Below are 13,063 nucleotides of genomic sequence, written 5' to 3'. Positions count from 1 at the left end.
TTCTTCCTGGATTTCCACCAGAAGTTATTTTTTTCTCCTCTTAAATGACATTTCATGTACCAGCTGCCTGCATGTCCTGAACTTATCATTGCCAAAGATAATTCTTTGATGGCACCGTCCAAGCTCTGTGTCCTCTGGGGTGCCTAAGAGTACTTTGATGCTTAATAAATATCCAATGAGTGAATAAGTTAAACTTATTTTACGAAAATCACTCTTTGATTTTTCTTTCCTTTGTGATACACTTGAGGGCATAACAGGGCATTGTTCCATATCAGGAACAATGGATCACTCAAAATGGGAGACGGTATTCACAGCTCTCAGAGAGGTGATGAGATTAAGCATCCTTTGAGAGGTTCCCAGGCAGGCTCCCTGGTCTCCATCTTGCCGCAGTATCTGAATCAGGGACTACGCCTCCTCCTATTGCAGGAGTGCCAATAGCCTGGAGTTTGAATTTGACATCACCTTTTTGTTAGATGAATCTGAACAAGTTACCTTATTTCTCTGAGCCTCAGTTTTTTTTTAATTTATAAAATGAGCATAATAGCTTTTATCTCACAAGTTGTGAGTACTGCATGAGACAATACACATACAGATTTAGTAGGGTAGCTAACACAGAATAAGAGCTCAGTAACTGACAGCTTTTTTTTGTTATTGTGAATAATAATCAACCAGCATTTATATGCTATCATGTGCTCAACACCACGTTCATGGAGAAGAGAGTGCAAATGGAGGTCAAGCCATGCTCCATGCTTCCTAGAACTTTACAATTTAGTTGAGGAGAAAAAAATAACCTATATAAGAAATGAGAGAAAATTTAAGACAGCATCTATGTATCCCAGACTGAAAGTATAATGAGAGTTTTGTGAAGGGAGAAAGCCATAGAAATGAGGCCAGTTGAGAAGGATTTACAGAAGGGCTTGTCCTGGAGAATGGTCCTACAGGATGACTGGAAAGTGGCTTCTCGGTGCAAAGGCAGAAGGCATGTCGAGTGAGCAGTCCAGATGAAATCATATTCCAGATACACAGAAAGCCAGAACATCTCCCGAGAGTACACCGGTGGTAGTGGCAGAGTCAAATTTGAACCGTCATCTTCTTTGATCCAAAGGCTGAGCTCTCATCCACTGTATTACACCGCTTGACCACAGAATCCTGAGAGATTGAGTCCTCAAATCCTGGTGGTCTTGTCAAGTTCTGGTTGCAGCTGTCATTCTTGTTGGTTCTGCTGTACTTTGTTCTCCATGAATGCCCATGAGATTTTCTATACCTCCCCTCCCTCAATGTGGCCTGAGTAAACTTCTGTTCCTTGCTCATGAAAGAGTGAAACAGCTTTGACCAAGGCAGTTCACATAGTAGGCTCCTCATTTGTTGACCCCCTGTAGGAGGTACCAAGAATTATCCAAGATATTTAATGTTAGGCTGCTTTTCTATTTGTGATGATGGAGTGACACTCTATAATTTGGTATCTCTCCAATTCACTTCCATCCAACCAATATCACTGACAGTCTCTTATGAGCCAAACTCTGCTGGGTTTTCACTAGATAGTTGACCCACAGCAAGGATGCAGTCCAGAAGTCAGCTGGTTCATGCAGTGGCCTTATCTGTGACTTGAATCACAAATCCAAATCTAAGATTTGGTTCCACTGACAGTGTTCTAATGAATTAAAGCAAACCAGCAACAAAGAACAGGCATGTTCACTCACCCAAGGACACTCTATGACAAACTGTGGCCTTGGAGATGAGAATTAGAACTTTCTCCTGAAGCCAAATTAGAGATTCATCCTTCAGTTCCTCAACTAGCAGTTCCCTTCTCTGATAATCACAGGTCACTGACCAGCCTCCTAAGAAGGTTATACACTGGTGGTGGTACAATATACAGCATTGACAATGAGTCCCAGAGCAAATTGCCTTTCTTTTCTGATCACTCAAGTGAAAATGGAAATCACATTTCTGGATTAGAGTGAAACAAACTGTTAAATTACAATTTTCTCTAAAAATAAAGTACTCTATGAGAAACTCTTGGTTTTGAATTTTGGAAGTCACAGAAACTCTATATTTAAATGAAAACAACTTTTATCAAAGGGCAAAATTTTTAAATAATTTTGTGAAGAATTTTCAAATGCATGCTTATAAGTGTGGTAAATGATAAAGATATAATAACTACAATTTATTGACACTTTATTATGTAGTAGGTACTGTGTTAAATTCTTTACACATACTAATTTATTAACCCCTAGAAAAAATATATAATATATAGTGTATATATATGTATAATATATACCTGGATATATTATACATATATAAACACTATACATCTAGGTAATACAGTTATTAACAAAAAAGACAAATAATTTTTGGAACTGAGATACTGAAGGATAAAATCACTTTTATTGCTTGCCCTCTAAAAAATGTGACTCTTACTCTTCAACGTAGATGAATGTAAATTTAGCTAAAAGAAACAATATAATTTCCACTTAAAGAAGGCATCACATACACATTTTCAGGAAATTCCGTAGGAGACAGTGCATCAGAAAATAATGAAATTAAGAATGTAATGTGTATTTGAAAAACAAACAAGTTTAAATTTACCTCATATATAATATTGTCATACAAATAGAATGTGTGAAAAATTGAGCAATTTGCTTAAAAAATTGAAAGTCATTTATAAAATAGCATTTACAGAATCCTTAACAGGCTGCTAGGAACTTTAAGGTTTATAAAAATCGTTATCTAAAAATATTAAAAGTAATTATTCTAAAAAATGTACCTATTTTACTAGTTGCTTAAGAAAAGAAATATTTTCATAAAATTGCATATTTATTATAATTGAAAGCAAGCGATAATTTTATCAGCAAAATTGGGTTTCACTAATCTCTTACTGATAAAGCAGAGTTATTTTAAAAGATTTAACTGCATAATCTCCTAGAAGCTTTCACATAGATTGCACACGTAAAATAAATTTGCTTATTTCCCCAAACGATAAGATCAGCTTACTTATCCAAGTTTTACTAAGAATCCAGTGCCAAGCCTAAATGAAACAAAACAAAACAGAACCAATTTTTTTTTCCCACTCTCTGTGAACCTTCTTTTTGTCTTGGGAAACCCGTTTAATTTCCCTTGAGGGGGCTTGGGATCACTGAGGTCGTGCCTTTCAAGACTGCCCCATCAAGCACGTGTGAAGGGAAGGGAAATCCATTTATCTGGACTTACTCAGGGTTGTTGCACAGCCTCTCTGCACTCTGGACTCCGGCCCCACAGGTCCTGGAACAGTGGGACCAGGGTGACCAGCGGCCCCAGCCTCCAGGAATGCTCTCTGGTTTCTTCCCCACCGTGATGCATTTGCCTGCCATACACCACTGGAAAGGGAAGAGGCAGGACATGGACGTGTCAGGAAGGTTACCATAGCAAGCTGAGTCAAGAGCCCTAGAAGTCTAAACCCAATTCTCTGCAAGCACGTGGGCTTTCTACAGTCACACATCGGATGTAAAACAAAGAAGGGCCCATACCGGTTTCTTCCAAGAGTCTTGGGTTGTAGAGTTAGAGAGTTTCAGGAATGGAAGGAATCGTTATGTTATTAATCACAGCCTAATCACAGGGGTGCTACACAGTGTGGTTGGCAGATTGCACACAAGAATATAAATCAACATGCTACTTCCCTCACTGAGAAAGTCTTGTTATGAAAAGCATGTCAGCTTAGTATGCTCAGTAACATAGTTGCTTAGTAACATAGCTGATTTACTTTCTGGTGCAAGATCCTTATCTTGCTGCAAACGACGATAGTTCCCGCACTGGCACGGTGAATAGCACTTCTTTGTAGCTCTCCGGGTATTTAATGACTGCGACAGAGAACTCATCATCCTGCAGAAAGTCAATTTCACTGCCCAAATACACTAGTTGTTAGGAGGTTCTTCATTATCTGTTTTTCTTTAACTCTAACCATTGTTTGTAGCTCTGGCCTTTCAAGTAAGCAAGTAGGAAAAAATCAACTCTCTTCCCTCTTCAAGGTAATCCTTCCACAACTATCAGTTTAGGAGAGTGAATATACAAAAATGAAAACGAAAGGAAATGCTACGTGGTTGTTGTGAAAAGCCACATTTCCTGGAGGATTTAGACATGTTTTATTGCCTGATACCCTTTTTTTCCCCTCATTTTTTTCTGGCCACTATGTATTTTGTCAGGGTTCTCTAATCTCAGTGAGGGGTCCTGCCACACTCAAGCTGCATAAAGATGCCCACTAAACACATAAGCTCTAGGTCCGCAAGACACTCAGTCTAGAGGGTATCAAACATTTCTGAGTTCTGAGGTGTCTGACTTTCCTGTTTAGTAAAGTGGCAGAACTTTAAGAAATGCAGTCATGCCAGTTGATGAGCAAGAATGATAAGTGACCTAAATCCTCCATTTTTGGAAAGAAGCCTCTGGCTTATCCTTTTCAATATTCAATATGGGAGGGAAAAAGTCAAAAGAAAGGCTGATAATAAGCTTACAAAATGTTGACCACAAACTCCATAGAAGTCCATCAGGGAAAGATGAAACAGATGTTTTGCAAGGGAAGCTTGAAATGGGCCTCAGTCCTCCTTAACTACCTGCTCCCAATGCAGGTTCACCTGGAGTGGTGGATGTGGGGTGCTCTCCTCCAGCTGATCTGACTGCGACCTCCACTCACTGCCCTTCCCCCATAGAGAACTGCCCTCTAGTACCTTCTCCTCAGCTCCTTCCAAGAACTCTGCGCCCACTGCCCTCCCACCTAATCTCTCGGCCTGACACATCACCTTCTTCTCACCACATTGAGTTCCATCTGCAGCAGCATCCAGCTTAGAGCGACAATAGCCTTTCACGGAGCACCACAATGTCTGGCAGACGTTCTAGAAAACAAATTGCACTTTTTTTGTATTTTCAATACTTGCCCCAAAGCATTCCTATAATTACAGTAAAATATACACACTCACAATAAATGCCACTGTCGTTAGTGACTAAGAGTGACAGACAGTAATCATTAGCGTTTTCAGGTCAAGCGTAACTTAGACTTTGTCAACATTCATTAACAGTGGTCTATAGGTCATACGAGGTAAAATGGAAATGAGAGATAAAACCTGTTTTCTACGGGTTGAGATGGTCATTTCTATAAGTTTGGCACAATACCCAGCACTCATTGCCCTTGGGAAGGGTAACTGTTGATTGTCTATGAAATGTAAATCTAAACTGTGGCTGGAAGGCAATCTGATTACTAACAGTTGGGGGTGGTTATAACTTAAGTCTGCTCAGTGAAGAAAATGGAAACTATTCCACTTAGAAAGCCTCAGCTTGTTCACTTATTACCCAAAGTAGTCAGCTAGTTTCAGTTTCCAGGAAGAGAATTTCATATTCCTTCTTATTTCTACCCCTGTGGGGACAAAAGAAGGTTGGCAGGATTCTTAGATGTCATCTGAAATAGCTTAGCTGCTTTCATCTACCTATTAGTATTTTCTTTCTGTCTACTCATCTTCCATTGTTTTATTCACTTATTGTATTCTACACTGAACGTATTTTTTCATTACACAACTTCATATTTTAAGCCATTTTAGAAAATTATTAATCTTTCTTTCTCTAAATTTTGCCTTTCCTTTTGGAACTTGTAATTATTGTTGATGGACCTTCTGATTTTGTGCTTTATGTTTCAACCTCACTTTCATATTCCCCAGCTCTCAATCTTCTTCTATGTGAAAATTGAAGAAACTTCCTCCTTTATCATACACCCCTAAGAAACAACCAAGTGGGATGGGAAGTAATGTTCTCAGCTCTAAATTCCAGTTGATTGATTTTCTTTTCAACTGTGTCAAGTCTGCTGTTTAATCCATCCACTGAATTTTTAAGTCAATAACCACACTTTTCATTTCCAGAAGTTGGATTTATTCTTCTGCATGTCTGCCTTACATACATCTTATAGTATTTTTTTCTCATATACAATTCATTCTTATTTATTTATTTTATTATCCTTATAAAAATTCAATTTTTGAAGGTTCTTGAGGACTTATTGTCTCTTTTCACTTAGGTGAAGGTAGATTATATTATATTTTGAATTAGAGGCTGATTTATGAACCCATCTGAAGGGTGGCTTTTTTAATCAGAGTTTTGTGCCATATTGAATGTGTGTTGATTCCTCTGGGGCAGTTTCACCTTTATTTCCAGGCATCCATAGTACCTCCAGGCCAAATGTTTTATTATTATTATTATTGTCATGGAGGTAATCAAGCTATACAGGGTACAGATTTAAACTCTAGATTAGCATGAGCATGGCCTGTAGTGAAGAATTTCCAAGTGAGAAAGTTATTTATCAGTATTTCCACACACCCTCCCACTTCCCCACTAGAAAGCAGGCTGAGATAAAAGATGCTTCTCTGTCATCTTCCTTTCCTTTTGGTTGATTTCTTCTAGCTTATCCTTTCATTGAAGCACACCTCTTTAAGAATCACAGCTTCATGCAAAGGTCTTGGTTCTAAATCCTGGCCCTGCTCAAGGAGAATACATAATTGTCTGTTTCAATTTGGATGTGAATACTGAAGCCCTTTTGTTATCTCCACATCAGCCTCAATATCTATTCTTGCTTATCACTCCCTTTTATTATTTTTCCCTTCTTTCTGAGGATTTCTTTTACTTCAAGTTCACTGAGCATTTAGAAAGGATGATATACTGGGTGAATGCTACACAGAAACTTTGTACTAATTTTTTCAATTTTTTGGAATTTAAACAATTTCAAAATAAGAAGTTCTAAGATGAACGATGCTCCGTTTTCTGGTATTTTAGCATATTGTTAATATGGAAAAGGATGAGGTTAACTTGGCTGCCATATAAAGGCATCTGAAGTGTTCATTCACTTATCTATTGAGTGCCTACTATGTGCTAAGCATTGCTGAGTGTCAGGGATAAAAATTTCCTCAGAGAGTTGACATGGTAGGAAAGGAGACAGTTCAGTAAACAAGAACCTAAAATGTAGTCTAATAAGGCTTTGACAAAGAAAATTCATGATATGATATGAACAAATATTTAAGCTGAGACTCAAATGATGAGCAAAAGGGATGTTTCTTAGGAACCAGAGTGTGCAGGGTCCTGGAGGTTGTGGAGAACCCAGCGCGTTCAGAGAATGGAGGCTGTTATGACAGATAAACACAAAAGAGGAGCTGACCAGAGGTAACTCGGGTGTTCTGTTTCTAGTAAACAACAAGATACCCTGAAAACCCTTCCCTCTATAAATCTTCTAAAATCGTGCATAAAATATTTTAAAGTTTTAAGGGAATCCTTGAGTCACCAAGAAAGCAAAGAAACTCCCCAGAGGCTAAAAATGTAGCAAAAGTGTTAAGCTGGAGATGCAAACCTAGTCACTTAGATCTTAGATTTATTAGTCACTTAGACACTGGGGACAATGGCTAGGCCCGTGGGAAGTGGGAAGTGGGAGACTCCTGTTTCTTATTGGAGACATTCACATAAGGCCATGAGTGCAAGGGTGACCCGAAAAAAATCTAGGTACACAGAAAACACTTCTGTTTTGATTTTAACGCTAGAAGGAGGGTCCAAACGTTACTCCTGAGAGTTCGTATCCACACTCGCCCCCGTGCTGCTCATAAGTCAACACAACATCAAGTCAGTAGCATTTTAAATTGACCCAGAGATATATTTCTCTGAAAGAATGTGCCAGCCATGTGAGCCCTAAAGGAAAACTGACATAAAGTTTTATAACTAAAATCTCACAATAAAAGCAAAAATCACAAAAGGAAATATCACATAATATGTGAAAGCCAGAAGAAACTCCAAATAGGAGAAAAAGATGCACATAGATTCTGAACAGTAAAAGTACTCACTATAAATTGCAAAGTAAGTATGTCATATGTTATTGAAGAAATAAAAGATTACACCAAAAGTTTAAAATTAGGAACAAAATATCATGAAAAGAGAGAAAATTTAGAAAAGTAACCAAGTAGACTCCTATAAATAAAATATGGTTAGATTATAAAGTCAATATGTAGGTTAAATATAACGCATAATTGGAAAAATCTGAAGAGAGAACTAGCGAACTAGAAAATAAAGGTAAAGAAATGATATAAAGTACAGAGCTATAAAGAGATGAACACACGAAGGAGAGGTTTCCCAGGTAGGGAAGATTAGTGATAAAGTTCCATATACATATAATCAGCACCAGACTATAGAGGGAAGGGCTAAAACAATATTCTAAAACATAAGGCCAGAGAGCAGGAGGAGAGTGAACTCTGAAGCCCCTTCTTAAGCCATTTTAGGAAATTCATACTTTATTGCCAGAAAATGGGAAGGCCATGAGATATTCTACTCAAAGGGGAGTGAGTATTTATAAATCCATTTATAAATGGATTTCCATTTGTAAAGTTTACTTAGGCTGCATTTTGGAAAATGAATCAGAGTTAAGGGTTCAGACTCAACCAATCAGGGAACTGCTGGAGCCATCTAGGAACAGGTAGATTTTAGAAATATTTAGGACGGGCTGGGTGGCTCACACCTGTAATCCCAGCATTTTGGGAGGCTGAGGCAGGTGGATCACCTGATGTCAGGAGTTCAAGACCAGCCTGACCATGGTGAAACCCTGTCTCTACTAAAAATACAAAAATTAGCCAGGCACGGTGGCAGGCATCTGTAATCCCAGCTATTCGAGAGGCTGAGGCACGGGAATCATTTGAACAGGGGAGGCAGAGGTTGCAGTGACCTGAGATCTCGCACTACTGCACTCCAGCCAGGGCAACAGAGAGAAACTTTGTTTAAAAAAAATATATATTTAGGAGGCAAAATTGGCATAACTTGGTAGCCAGTTAGAAGTGAGGGGAGAGGATTTTTGTATCAACTTTACCTTCTCGGCTACTTTGCTTGTTCTGTCTAAGCACTGTTATTTACACCCCCTTTTAAGTTTTTTCTAGGTTTCGTTTTGAATTTCTCACTGTATGAAAATTTTTATGCCTGGCTTCTCCACCACGAGCTCCTCGAGGGCAGAGACTTTGTCTCATTTATTTCTGAGCGCTTATCTTTTCTCCATATTCTGTACGTAGCACAGAATCTGGCAGGGATTCAGTGAGATTTGCCTCATCCATATTTATGTGTTAGCATGGATACTTCTGCATTAAAAGGGATGAGTTCAGAGAATAGACAGGTTCCACATCATGAAGGACTGCCTCAAAAGGAGCTGGAACTTTATCCTGTGGTCATCGGGGACTCTAACGGCAGAGAAGACCATGCTTAGATTGTGGTTTTAAAAGACAACTTGAGGAACAATTTGAATAGAAGGGAGACGAGGTAGGAGGTAATTACTAGCAAGGAAAGATGATGAGAGCCTGAATTGAGGCCGTGGCAGTGGTAAAGAAGAAGACTCTTCAGAAGGTACGGTGCCAAATCCTGAATTATCATTTGGATGTTGAAAATAAACGAGAAGAACGAATTGGTGAATAAATCTTATTTTGACCTTGGGATTTGCTGGTACTCTTCAGCCAGATGTGAAATTCAAGAAAGGGAGCAATTTTAGGGATTAAGTTGGTTGCTATGGAGTCTGCAGATGTGAATCACTGAATCCTGAAAATCACTGTGGAACTGTCTCGACCACCGCCCAGTTGTAACGGAATGTATGCTTCGTAGACTACCAATGGGGCAATGTCAAGGAATATGACTCCAGCTTAATTGTTTTGCCTTACAGACGCACCTTGCCTTAAATATAAAGCTTCAGATTTCCAAATATTGCCCTGGTCCTTCCTTCACCATGCTGGAGCTCTGAAGCCCTGCATATACCCAGCAAGTGGCATCAAGATAGCCAACACTTACTTCTACTTCCTGGCAGAAGGTAGCATTGGGTCCATACTGTAGCTGGCACTGGTGGTGAACATCGTAGATCACTCCTGGGGCAATGACCTTGGACCTCAACCCTTTCTTTGTGGGTATGTCATCAAGACAGAATCCCCAGCCTCGGCTGAAAACAAGTTAACGGAAATGAGAGGAGTTGTTTAGGAGTCCCTTCACCTTCAGCCTTTCAGTCAAACTCCCCTCTGGTTTACTGTTTGTCCTTTAAGACAACTTTATTTTTTACAAGGCAGAGACCCCTCTAGGCCCAAGGAGAGTGTTAATAAAAGAAAATGCAAATCATATCCCACACCATAAGCTTAGTTTATCTAGAAAATACAAGCCATGGTAAAATTTGAAAATCATTATCCTACTCTCGATGAAGCTTGAGTGACCACTTCTGACCTGTGTTGGTTGTTCCTGCCAGTTCCCAAGGGCTTAATTCATAATTAGCTCATAAAAGGCTGTTGTGGGGCAGGAGCAATTGGGATGGGAAAGGATGCTCACCTGGCTGTGGCCAGAGAGCAGGGCCCATCTAGACCTCAGGATCAGAACACAGAAGTGAAATCCGCCCCTTTTGATACCACCCAGACACTGTGGCCTGTGGGATGGAACCCAGCCTTTTCCAGGCATCAGCTTCTCTGTGTAAAACTCAGTGCAGCTTCTGATTTAAAGAGAGGGCATCATGAGACACATGTCACTTACTCCAAGAAGCGGGTGATGTACTCCTTGCTGCACTTGGACCATGTCAGTGGAGTGGGATCGTACTGCAGCTGGCGGGACATGATGTACGGGTGTCTGCCCACAGGCTCACAGTCATTTTCTTTGCCATCATGCTGGATACCAAAGCTGGCAGGGAGGAACCAAGCACAAGAAGAGCCGGCAGGCATTAAACGGAGAAAAACCACAATTTTGCTAAGAGCATAATAACCCACAGAGAGCCACATTTGTATAGGAGGCAACTGTTTGCAAAGTGAGACTTTGAAGTTTCAGGGGCATAGCTAATTTTCAAACTGAAAAGCACAGGAAACACTGTAGGCATGCTTTATGTCAAATATGCATCCATGGAGGCCACACAGCTAATTCAGAAACTTCTGCTTGGCAGAAGGCTAAGAGCTCTGTCTGAGTTTCTTTCTATGAGTCAGGAGTCAGGAAGGCAAATCCTGCCCCCAGCTATTTGCTTTCTCCTGTGGCAGCAACCACAGCACACAGAACAAAAGAACAAAACCTTCCTTCTCCCTTTTCATCATAATTTAAGAGAGGGCATAAAAAGAGAAGCCTCTGGGAGACTTTGTCAAAGCCTACGAGCTTTGAGGGATAGGTGTCTTTCTACTATTGCCACACGAGTCCTCCGATAGTGGACACATTAAGGAGACCTCCTAATTCAGTGATTAAGAGCAGGGTCTTTAAGACAGATTATCTGGATTTGAATTCCAGTCTTGCCACTTAAATGACCTATAAATTATCAAAACTTGCCTCATTTTCCTTTCCTAGAAGATGGGGTAGTCATCCTAGTGCTACAATGAGATCTGAAATTAAAAACCACTTAACAAGGTACCTGGCAGATAATAAGGGCTTCATAAATGATATAATTTTTTAAAAATTGCTTTTTTTTAAAAATCATGATCTAGCTTATTTTCCTTTTCCATATGAAAAAGTTTAGACTTGGAGACTTGTCCAAAGTCATATAGCTTATTAGTGGTAACTAAGTTTTAGACACAGATCTTTGTGCTCCTAACACAATGCTCTTGTCCATGTGTCACTTGGTTTGTCCCCTGACCTTCCTCCACTGCCAGGGCAGACCCAGTGAAGCAGCCTTGAAGGACCTTAAAGAGCTTAACCATCCAACATGGCATGGGGGTTCCTGGGGGAAGAAGCTAACTCAGAAGTCTTTGTTTATAAGCTACGTTCTCAAGATCACCCAAAAGATGCTTTCTGAAGATTCCCAGAACTCTCTCCACTGGGATGGACTTTGAGACACTGGACATTTAAACCTGGAGACATTGGCTTAAATTTCTAAATCCATATGACCTTTTACTCTTTGTAGTGAAATTTAACTCCTCTTACCGGGAAACTCATATCCAACTTCTAATCACATTCAACATGAATACAAAACTCACAAAGGAGTCAGAGAATTAATGTACAAAGCTCTTATCACTCACCCACAAGGAATACGATTCAATGGATTCAATGAACGCTTCCTTCTGAGCAGACTTTCCCCAGCCTGTTGCAAATCCAGCCCTACCCAGCTCCTGAAGTACTCTACAAGTTTAACTGTTCAATAGTCAAAATTCTAAACTGCAAGCAAGGTTCTAAAAACCTACATGAATAATGATCCTCTTAACTCTGGATATTTCAATATAGCAAGCCATATAATTAATCTAGGACTCTAACAAATGGATTTGTAAGTTTTCTCTCAAAATAAAAGTAAAATTATTCACTTGGGTTATAGTACAAGTTACTTTCTCTTTTGCATTATATACAATCACTGATGAAACAAACAAGTTTGTAAAAAACAAAGTCATATCTTTATTATTAAACTATGATGAGTGTCTTCTTGGGATACTGATTTATTATATTTTTCTCCTTATTGGCTGTCCCAGGCCATTTCACTGATCTGCTCATTGTTTCTCAGTTTGGTCCATAGCTAATTATAATTATACAACTTAAGAAAGAAATACCTGAGAGGCACCTTAACATTTTTTTTCTATTCTTGATTTTTACAGATTCAGGGGGGGTACATGAGCAGATTTTTTACACAGATACATTGCATAAGGCTGAGGTTAGGGCTTAGTGTACCTATTACCCAAATGTGAACATTGTACCCAATAGGTAACTTTTCAACTCATTCTCCTCCTACCTTCCCCAGCTTTTGGTGTCCCCAGTGTTTACAATTTCCCTCTGTATATCCATGCATACTCGTCGTTTAGCTCCCACTTGTAAGTGGGAATATGAGGTATTTGATTTTCTACGTTATTTCATTTAAAATAATGGCCTCCAACTTCATCTATGTTGTTGCACAAGACATCTTTTCATTCTTTTTTATGGCTGTGTAGTATTCCATGGTGTATATATACCATATTTTCAGTGTCAATCATCTGTTGGTTGATTTCATGACTTTGCTATTGTGAACAGTGCTGCAATAAACATATGAGTGCAGGTATCTTTTTTACACAGTAATTTCTCTTCCTTTGGGTATATAACCAGTAGTGGGATTGCTGGGTTGAATAATAGCTCTAGTTTTAGT

The 13,063-nt window shown here is 39.3% G+C and overlaps 1 protein-coding gene across 6 annotated transcripts in view; it reads right to left on the bottom strand.

The window, feature by feature from the left end:
* Positions 1–13,063, bottom strand: part of ADAMTS12 (ADAM metallopeptidase with thrombospondin type 1 motif 12) — a 390,838-nt gene that overhangs the window by 105,898 nt on the left and 271,877 nt on the right. For all 6 annotated transcript variants that reach the window (XM_078365627.1, XM_035291707.3, XM_078365626.1 and 3 more), the window contains 4 exons: positions 10,522–10,665; positions 9,802–9,946; positions 4,767–4,859; positions 3,208–3,353 (listed from right to left, as the gene is read on the bottom strand). In XM_078365627.1, the coding sequence (XP_078221753.1) occupies positions 3,208–3,353; positions 4,767–4,859; positions 9,802–9,946; positions 10,522–10,665 (528 nt within the window). The remainder of the gene's footprint in view (positions 1–3,207; positions 3,354–4,766; positions 4,860–9,801; positions 9,947–10,521; positions 10,666–13,063) is intronic.

The sequence above is a fragment of the Callithrix jacchus genome, chromosome 2 (genome assembly GCF_049354715.1).
Source record: "Callithrix jacchus isolate 240 chromosome 2, calJac240_pri, whole genome shotgun sequence".
Taxonomy (NCBI): domain Eukaryota; kingdom Metazoa; phylum Chordata; class Mammalia; order Primates; family Cebidae; genus Callithrix; species Callithrix jacchus.
This window is presented reverse-complemented; position numbering and strand designations above follow the sequence as displayed.